The 10,512-nt window shown below is 50.3% G+C and overlaps 1 protein-coding gene across 6 annotated transcripts in view; it reads right to left on the reverse strand.

Moving 5' to 3' along the window:
• The window catches only part of ZNF618 (zinc finger protein 618), a 161,456-nt gene extending 151,645 nt beyond the window's left edge, over positions 1-9,811 (reverse strand). For all 6 annotated transcript variants that reach the window (XM_051636475.1, XM_051636474.1, XM_051636472.1 and 3 more), the window contains exon 1: positions 9,483-9,811. In XM_051636475.1, coding sequence (XP_051492435.1) covers positions 9,483-9,530 — 48 coding nt within the window. In that variant the 5' untranslated portion in view covers positions 9,531-9,811. The remainder of the gene's footprint in view (positions 1-9,482) is intronic.
• Positions 9,812-10,512: the final 701 nt, after the last annotated feature.

The raw sequence follows: 10,512 nt of genomic DNA on the forward strand, positions 1-10,512 counted from the left end.
TAATTCCTTCACTGGCAAAGTTCATCTCCAGCCCTGCCAGCCCACACTGATCCCACCAGCTCATGTCCACTGCCAAGTACCCACCCCAGCAGCCCCAGGGCCACCAACTGCCACGTCCCAACCTGCCCCCCAGTGCAACTGCCACTGTTGGATTCCCAAGGATGCACTTGAGCATCCTGAGAGCCCAATATGGGTCTCATCTATGGCACCACCCAATTGCAAAGAGAAATCCCACCCATTCCCAAGGGAATTTCCAATTCCCCTCTGCTACCAGCCTGATCCAAATGCAGCTGTACCTCTTCACACAGGTTTCCAAAATGCACACAAAATTCAAAAAGGTATTTTTGTTTCCAGCAGATAATTATCCTGTGTCTTTACAACCCACCTTTCCCACCCTCGAAATTACAAAAATCACAGATTCCAGTAAAAGCTCAGGATCTGCAGCCCACAGACTAAGGAGCACCAGACCTCGAGCGACAGATTTACACCCAGAAGGCAGTAGCTCTTCTTAGGTTTCAAGCTACAAACCTACCGGTGCTGTTTGTGTGCTGTGCACTGGGGTGCTCTCAGTTCAGCTTCCAAACTACCCCCAGCAGTCTGCAGACTTAACATAAAACATCCCACAGATCTGCTGAGACAGTGTTTCATTCATTCTACCCTTATGCAGCCATGTAATTAAAATAGTAATAAAAAAACCCTCACCAAAATACAGACAATTTGACTTCAAGCATGCACCCCCGCCAAGGACCATGACCACGATTTGCTCCCAAAAGGCTCAACCCACCTTGCCTTGGGTTTCCCTCCAGTTTCCCCTCCTGGCTCTCCCACACCAGCAGAACTGTTGGCTTGGGTTACAGAGTTTTAAAAACTGAGATTTAATACTTCTAAAATTAGGTCTAAAGCAATCAAATACTTGTTCTAAAATTGTTCTCAACATACTGGAAGCAGAACCTAAACGACGGGCCTTCAACACAAGCACACCCAACTTCTTCTGAAAACTCACTTCTGCTGCTATTTTTGGGCAGGAAAGGATACCTACACCCACACAGGGAGAGAACTGAAGTTAAAAAAATTACTTACTGCCTGAGTGTTAACTAGTAAAATGAAATCACAACGAGTATTAAAACCTGAAGAACCTGTAAACACGGCAGTGCCATCAGGACAGCAGCACCAGGACATGACCAGGTCTGGCCTGCCTGGCTCAGCTCACTGCCAGCAGACAAACTGTCTGACAAACACACCTGTTCTCACTTCTATCAGTTGAATCTTCTGTGATGATACCCCTAATTTCTAAACCAGTACAGAGGACACTGATGGCCCGTCAAGGTCTGGCCCAAGCCACTTGCTGGCCCAGACCCAACGGTCCATGCAGCATCCCAGACTCACCAGAGATTTCAACTCTCCATCCCTGAGTCAAGTGTCTCAGACATGTCCATATACATAAACACCTGAACCTACAAGAAAGCTGGGGAGGGACTTTGGACAAGGAATGGAGTGATAGGGCCAGAGGTAATGGCTTTAAACTGGAAGAGGGGAGATTGAGGTGAGACATGAGGAGGAAATTCTTTCCTGTGAGAGTGGTGAGACCCTGGCCCAGGCTGCCCAGGGAAGCTGTGGCTGCCCCATCCCTGGCAGTGTTGAAGGGCAGGTTGGATGGGGCTTGGAGCAGCCTGGGCTGGTGGGAGGTGTCCCTGCCCGTGGCAAAGGGTTGGAACTGGGTGATCTTTAAGGTCCTTCCAACCCAAACTATTCAATGGTTTATGATTTACGTACTGGTTGCTCACACATACAATGGCTCCAGCAGCCCCCAACCTCTGCTCCAGGTGCCAATGTCCCTGTTTCCCCATGTCAGTCCATTACCAGTGCTGGCACAATCTACAGTTGTGGCTTTTCCACTTCCAGCCTTACCTTTCGCATAACACCAACCAAATACAGATGTGAGACGAACAGGAGTACTGCAAATTACAATCAAGGAAGGCCTTGCCTGTATAATTAAATCTTTGCAGGCCCAGCACATCAACTGAGCCTTTCCAAGCACACACTGGAGTGCCTGGGCAATACAGGTTTAGGAAAGACAGAGGAGAAGGACTCCCAGGAAGAGCTACTCCAGCAGAGGAGCTGGCAAGATAACACTGGTCCCACCACAAAACAGCATCACAAATGGCCACCAGGCCCTTAGGATGTTAACAGCTGTGGGGATGTGCAGCCCCACACCTGCCAGAACTGCTGGGCTGAACCACAGCTCTGCAGCGTCACCCCAAAGGGGCTGTGAGGCCTTCAGCTTCTCCAGGGGAAGCACAACTCTGTCAACCACAAGGCTCATTGCCTGGTAGGAGCCTGACACTGCCCTGCCCTTGTGCAGGAGTTACCTGGGCCTGTCCACACCCACAGAGGCACAGGGGTTTGGCTGGTTCAACCTGCCGGGGGGAGGCACAATGTGCTCCGTGCCCCCTACCTGCAGCTTCCATTCCCCAAGCCACCTAACACAGCATCCCAGCCACAGCAAAGGCTTCCAACACGCTGGCATGAATGCTGAGACCAGCCAATGCACCTGAGACACCTGCCAAAAAAACCCAAACCATGTACAGCACAAAACCTCTTCCATATGGGTGCAGAGGTGGTTTAAGCACGGTTACAGAGTCTGATCTTCTAAGAGGACTTCTAACCAACTCATATCCTCAGTGCTGCATCCTTGTCCAAATAAACCTCTCTGAATAAGAAGACTTCAGTTGCACTTTCAAAGAGTATGGAGGAAGATTTTCTCTATTTAACCACCTTTTTCTGCCACATCTTGCAGTGCCCACTGTGGGAATAATGAACAGAGACTCAAACGTGCATGTCCCATCCCTGGAAGTGTTAAAGACCAGGTTGTATGGGGCTTGAAGCAATCCGGTCTAGTGAGAGATGTCCCTACTCATAGCAGGGTGTGGTGGAACTAGATGATTTCTAGGATACTTTCCAATCCAAACCATTCTATGATTCTGTGATTCTACAAAATAAGTAAAACCCTAGTACCTCAGGAAAGCCAACACGCAGCTTGCTCTGAGTCTCCATGTCCATTTACACAGTCCATCATCAGCATGTGAAACCCACATCACAGGAGGTCACTTCTGTCCATCATTCTAGTACCCAACTATGTACATTCTGGAGACTAGCAAAGCAATCCCTGCATGGGAAGAGCCCACAGTGCTGACCCCAGCCCAAAAGAAAGACCAATGCTCATCCTGAACTTCACACCCCACCACAGTCCCACCAACAGCACTAGAAACATTCAATGGAAGACAACAAATAAGGCCCAGGACTGGGTGAGGACAGATTCAAGGTCCAAATATTCAACATCAACCAAGGGAAAGAAATCTTGCCTTTACAAACACCTTGTCCAAGAAGTAAGGTACGTTACCTTTGACATCTCCAGCATGTACATGTCTTGGGAAGGGACCTACTGCATAGAAAGTGCATGTGCTCCAGCCCTTCCCTTCTTCAGAATAAAACACAACTGTGCAGGACACTCTTATGTCCCAGGACTCACCTGAACCTGCAGCAGCTACAGCTGCATCTCAGCTTCCCCAAGCCCAGGTGGAAATGGGAGGCACCCAACTTTGCTCCATCCAGAGCCAACTGCACTGCTGCAGCCACAGGCTGGTGGAGAACCCACTGCCACTGAATCCACCCATCAACTCAATCCACTGCTTGTATTTATGATTATTATATTGTGCATTCTCTTGGTTACGTCCCCCAGGGAAAACCTCTTTCTATGTATATATATTACACTCTATGTTACATATTGCACTGTACGTTACTGATTATGTGTTACATATTACAACACATATGTTATATGCTATATATATTAATTTCTTTCCGCTCTCTTTCTGCTACAACTTTACTCCACTTCCATTATCACCAGAGCTAACCAAGAGCAGGGCATGTAGTCAACCCTGTCACCATCCACCACGTGCTGCTGCCTTCCCAGGTCCCTTTCCCACTCCTGGTGCCACAATTTGAACATTCAGCTCTCACACGACGGCCGAGGCAGAGCTGCTGTGACAAGTTGCCCCAGAGCCGTGTGCTGCTGCTGAAAGACACATTGCAAATGGTTGTTTTTCATACACTATCCACAGTAAACAGCATCATTCATTCTATTCCCTCACTCCAGACAAATCAATGATCGTTAATGCAAAGTCAACACGTCCAGATGTAGTTTGCATACTAGTTAACCACTAAATTGGCATCACATAGTACAAAATAATCAAGAGACATTCAAGGAGCCAAACAAAAGCAAAAAGGAGGCAGATGACTAGCAATTAATCCATAAAAGACCTTTAAAAATTAGAAACTTCTTCCCCAGAAAACACTGTATGGCCAAACTGAATCCGTAAATGTGAAACTCTAAGGATACGTAATAGTAGAGGCTCTGAAATGTAGACATCACAAGAAATAAATACTTCCTTGTGCCATTTACTGTGTCAACTCCCAAAAGCCAAAGGCCACCTCCAGCCATGCTCACAGTCCCTGCCCAGGCACCTCATCCCTTGCCCTCCCCTTTCTTGGCACATTATGCTCAAATAGGGCCCCATCCTGCCAACAGCCCCGCTGGCAAAAGTCACGTTTATGCCTCCCCACGACTGCAGGACTATCCCTGCCCATTTTACACCCCCCAGCACAATTAGCACCCAAACGATCGCTTAGGAAGATCTGTGCATGAACTGGAGCCACCCCAGTTCTAACAGCAGTGGAAACAGGTGGGATCCAGCAACCCCTCAGCATGTGCAACACACCCCACACATGCAGAGCCCCACAGAAGCCATGTGGGTTGTGTGACCACGTGCTGCCCTATGGGGACAAAGCCCATGGGCATCACGCCGTGCCCCAAACGTGAGCGATGCCAGAGATGCTCAAGCAGAGACCATCGGGGCTCAACCCCAACACCAGGGACCTTGAAAGGTGAAAATTCCCCACGACACCCATTTGCAGCCAGCATGGCCTGAGGGGAGCTGTGCTGTGAGGCTGTGCCAGGGAGTGCTGGGCTGTGGGGAGCTGTGCCATGGGGAGATGAGCTGTGGTGCTGTGCCAAGGAGAGCTGGGCTGTGGGGCTGTGCCATGGGGATCTGGGCTGTGGGGCTGTGCCATGGGGAGCTGGGCTGTGGGGCTGTGCCATGGGGAGCTGGGCTGTGGGGCTGTGCCAAAGGGAGCTGGGCTGTGGGGCTGTGCCATGGGGATCTGGGCTGTGGGGCTGTGCATGGGGATCTGGGTTGTGGGGCTGTGCCATGGGGACCAGCTGGGACAGTGCAGCAGGCAGCACCAGGAACCAAGTCCCACCACACCACAGTGGGACAATCTAAACCCTCCAAAAGCACCCGGAGAGGCGGGTGCATGCCCCGGGTCTGTACCTGCCTGTTGGCAGGTTTCAACCCAGCCCCCCGCCGAGGAAAAAAAGTAATTAAAAAATTAAATTACTAATTTTTAGAACCCTAATTTCAGTACTGCACTTGCATAATTGCAAACTTGACTGTGCATCACCAGGGCCACGTGACTGCCCCCGTGAACTGAACTATTCCCGGCGTTGCATGATGGCAGTGATCTAGATTTAAATTATTCTGGAGTTACGTGAATGCTGTGGGGAGGTTTCATACGGAGCTTGTGTAAATGGTATCTGCTGCTTTAGTAATATTATGTCTATTTTCATCCAGGAAAATACGCCTATTTTCATCCTCACTGAGGACGAAGTACTTGAAATTCTTCTTTTTTTCAAACAGCCATCTCAGTTATGTCACAAGAAATCCGCTGGTATCGCTTTGCTGGGCTCCCTTCTTGCCCCTCCCCCCTTCCAGGCTCCCAAACTGCAATTTTTTAATATCATAAATATTGATCAACTTTCCAGGGAAAAAAAAATAAAAAATAAAAAATAAAATCCTTCTCAAAGCAGACTGAGGTGAAAAATTATGAGCTATTTTTCAAGGCAGAGGAGGTTTCTCCTGGAAGGACAGGGGCACACAGGAAGGTGAGGTTCAGAAACCCATCACAACCTCCAGCGTCGCTTTTCATCACCACTGAACATATAATGGAAGCCGTTGTTTAAGAGAAACTGATACACACAGAGTTAAACCTGGAAAGGTGGTGGTAGGCAGGGTGGGCGTGACAGCATCCCCACAAGTTGCAGCCCAGTACCATGGCAGTGCATTCCCATTCCCATCCTCATTCCCACCTCTGCAGAGCAGACCCTGCCCAACAGCATCAGAAAATCCACATATTCCCACCGCAGCTGAAAACAGGTCAAACCAGAACCAAACTGGGGCCTTCCCAGTTTCAGCTCCTCTATTTTAGGGCGGCGTGATAAACTTCAAAGATGCAACTGGAAACTGGTGCCACCGTGACTCCAAATGGAATATCTGGCATTACTGGTAATTAAAATGCAGGGCCTATCAAGGTGTGTCCTCATCGCCAAGCACAGCCATGGGGCTGCTCCCCAGATCTCAAGGTAAGGGTGTGAAGCCAGGCAGAAAAAAAAGCAGCACCCAAAAAAAAAAAAAATTCTCTATTTGAAAAAAAAAAAAAAAAGTATGAAACCTTAAAAAAAAAATTTTAAAAATTAAATTACAGCTAAACAGCTTATTTGGGCATAATCATGAACTAAAAGTTACGGGGTGCAGCTCAAGGAAGGGAATTATTGGCATATAAGAATATGGAAAAGGCACCAGGTTAAAGCTTCCTGGATGAAACCATGAATAAAATCTTCCCCGGGATTGCTGAATTTGAATTTTGAACATTGTGTGTAATTTTTACCCCTAGGTGCCACCCTGCTCTAACTGCACCATTGCTGCTCTGCCACCTTGGTACTGGTGTCAGGAAGAGGTTCAGGAAGAGGGTGGGTCCTTTAGGGGGGGAGGGGTGAGGGGGGGGAAATAAATACAAAAATAAAAATATGAAGTTGACATTTCAGAGTATTTTCTCCTCCACCCAAGAGTTATCCTGCTTTGCAATTTTTTTCCATTGCCTCCCCACCCCGAGCAACCCAAAACATGAAATAAATAAAAGGAGGGTGAAAAACAGCCCCAGAACACTGAATTCACCAGCCACTCCTGCCTAATTTCAAGCAAGTATCAAGTTACAGTGAAATAAAAATCTAAACAGAAAAAAAAACACGAAAAAACAAAACCACACACAGACAAAAAAAAAACAACAACAAAAAAATCACTTTTCAGGGATTTGAGATTCAGATTTTAAAATTCATTCCAGATTGAAATTTAATTTTATTTTTTTTTTCCCAGTGCCTGGATTTCAGCATTTGCAGGTGGGTGTCTGGCAGATCCAGGAACTCACTTTTTTGAGTTCAAAATTTAAAATGCCATTTTTTAAAAAAAAAAAAAAAGCAACAACACAAAGCAAACACCAAAAAAACAACAACCCCAAACCCAACCCAAAGTGCTGCAGCTGTGGAGCCAGCCATCTTGCTATTTTGTCCCCATTTCAGAGAGGAGACTGTGTCAAGGTTGGTAAAACTCAATGTTGACCTAATCTTTCCTTTCCTCTCCCTCCCCCACTTTTGAGTGGAAAGGCCGTTATATATCGCTCCTATATTGCTTTTTTTTTTTCTTCAAACAATGCATGTTCCAGTGCTCTTTTGTTATTTATTTTTACAAAGATCAATACCAAGACCCCAGTATTCAAGGGCAACCCTACAATAATAAACCAGTGTGCACAGTCCAGAACTCACAGGCTCCCCGTTACAGCAAAATAACAGGCACAAAACAGCATTGTTAAAAAAAAAAAAACAACAGCCACAAAACAAATAAAAAAAAATTTAAAAAATATTTTAAATTCAAACTCCAGGAAGGATTTAGAGGAAGAGCCAAAGAGAAAAAGGATTTTGAAATTGTGAAAAATATCATGGCCGAGTCCTTTCAAAGCACTTTGGGTTTACTGGTTTAGAAAAAAAACAAATCAAAATAATTAAATCTGCAATTCTTTTTTTTCACAATATTGTTAATTATGCATATTCATAACACCACGGTGCACCTCATCACAAACCTGTGTAAATACTAGATTTGTATGTTCCATGGCATCTGGAGTTGTTACAGTGTGAATGTTTAAAAAAAGAAGGGGGGGAAAAAAAAACCCACCCTAAAAGCCCTACTATGGAAATTTTTTCTCTTTACAAAAGAACTAGGAAATTAAATGCTGGAAACTATGTTTTAATTATGCCAGGAGAAACCATCAGAAAAGCCAAGAAATTCAAAAATAAAACTGACATTCGATTATTCCATTTTGCTTGTCCTCGTGTTTTCCTGGACTGTGCTTAGAACCTCATTGTTTAAGAGCAGTTTTGCATGAAATCCAAAATCACAAAAAAAAAATTATAAAAAAAATAAAAAATAAATAAAAAATTGGGTGTGTCCACAGCAAATTTTCAATGCTTTAATTTTCCTGCAAAACTCCTCGTTTGGAACAAATAACTTTTAAGCACTGCAGCAAAAGGGAAAAAAAAAAAAAAAGGGAAAAAAAAACAACACGAAACACAACAAAAAAAAACAAAACCAAAAAACCCAGCCAGTTTTGGCACAGCGCGCAGCACAAGTTCAAAATTACAATGAAGTACAATTCCTAATTGCTCCGGAACAGCAATTCTCCCACTTTCCCAAACTCATCATTTTACGGCTCCAAGTTGAGCCGCTTCCCCCCAAACCCCGAGCGCTCCCGGGCCCCTTCGCCTCCAGAAACCGGGAGGGGGGGGGGATCCTGAATTCATTCAAATTCCAGCTTAATTTTCATTTACGTCTCAGCTGCGTTTTGCCTCCAAACGGGAGGAAAATGCCACTTGAGGGGAGGCGGGCGGGGGCTGCGGCGGGGGGAGCGGCCCCGAAACCGCCCCAACTTTTCTGGGAATTAAGAAATAGCAGAATATTTCCTCTTCTTCTTTTTTTTTTTTTCCCTTTTTTTTTTTTTTCCAATTTTAATTTTTTTTTATTTATTTATTTACGAAATACTCTCCTCTAGGTGGCGTCGTTTTAATGGAAAAAAAAAAAAATAGAAAAAAAAAAACCACCAAAACCTTCAACCTACCGCTCGGGAGGAAAATGAGAGAAGGAAAAAAAAAAAAAAAAAAAAAAGGAAAAAAAAATTTAAAAAAAGGGAAAGGGGGGGGAAAGGAAAAGAAAGAAAGAAGGGAAGAAAGGAAAAGGGAAGGGGAGCGGGGAGCGGCGGCTCCTGGCGGGCCGGGCCGGGGTGCGGGGCCGGGCCGGGGTGCGGGGCCGCCCGGGCCGCCCGTCCCCGCCGACATGGCTGCTGGCGCCGCTTTGTTTTCCGCCCCGGTGCGCGGGGGCGGCGGGGCCGGTGCGGGGCCGGGGCCCGGGGGTGCCCCCCGCGCACTGCGCCAAGCGCCGCCGGCGGGGCTCCGCGACGGGGCGGCTGCGGCTGCCGCCCTCCCTCCCTTCCTCCCCGCTCCCTCCGCCTCCCCCCGGGGGACACGCCGCCCGTCCGCCCCGTACCTGCGCTGCCGCCGCCGCCGCCGGAGCGGAGCCGTCCGGCTGGTTCATGAGGCTGGGGCGGGAGGCAGGCGAGCCCCGCGCCGCCGGGGCCTGCGATCCGCCGCGCACAATGCCGGCGCCGCCGCCGCCGCCGCTGCCTCCTTTCCGCCCTCCCAGGAGCGGCGAGTGGGGGCGATGCCCCCGCTGCGCGGGTGGGCGGCTCGCCGGGCTGCTGCAGCCCCCCTTCCCCCCGGGGGCATGGGCCGGGGCGGCCGCCGCGGGCACGGGCGCTGCCGCTAGCGGCGCGGCGCGCAGGGCTGGGCGGGCGCCTCCCGCTGCCGAGCCCGCGCCGCCGCCATCACCAGCCCGCTCTGGGGGCCGCTCCAGCCGCAGCGCGCTCGCAGCCAGCGGCGGCGGGAGAAAGGGGCTGAGTCTGGCCCAGCGCGGCAGCCGAGCCCCGCCGCGCCGGCCCCGCCGCTGCCCTCCGCCCCCGCGCGGCCCCGGCCCCGGCCCTGCGCCGGGCACCGCCGCGGCCGCCCAGCCCGGCAGCCGGCGGGCGCGGGGCCGCTCCGCGCCGTGGGGCCGCGGCGCCCCCCGTGGGGTGGCCCCCGCGCTGGAGACGCGGTGGGGAAGGGGGTGGGCGGGGGAGGGGGGACGTGCGGGCCCCGTTCTGCGCCCCGGGGCGGCCCCAGCCCCGCAGCCTGCCCCGGGGAACGCGGGCGGAGCGGCGGGCTCGGTTCCCCGCCTCGTCGGTGCGTTCCTGGCCCCGAGGGCATCGAGGCGGCCCCCGGGGGCAGAGCCCGCGGCCCCGCACCGCGCGGCCCCGCACCGCACCGCACGGCCGAGCCTGCCCCGGCCGCTCGGCAGCGCTGCCAGGGCCTGAAGGCGAAGGGCCCCGGGGCGAAGAGGCTCCCGGGGGGAAATGGTGCGAGGGAAGGGACGGGACCAGCAGGAGGGTCAGGGCAGCATCGCTGCTGGTTCTGCTCCCCTTCCTCTTCCCCCCGCTGCGCACCCGTCCTTGGAATCACCCCCTGCCTCCCCAAGCCCCCAT

This window comes from Apus apus, chromosome 19 (genome assembly GCF_020740795.1).
Source record: "Apus apus isolate bApuApu2 chromosome 19, bApuApu2.pri.cur, whole genome shotgun sequence".
In the NCBI taxonomy this organism is placed as follows: domain Eukaryota; kingdom Metazoa; phylum Chordata; class Aves; order Apodiformes; family Apodidae; genus Apus; species Apus apus.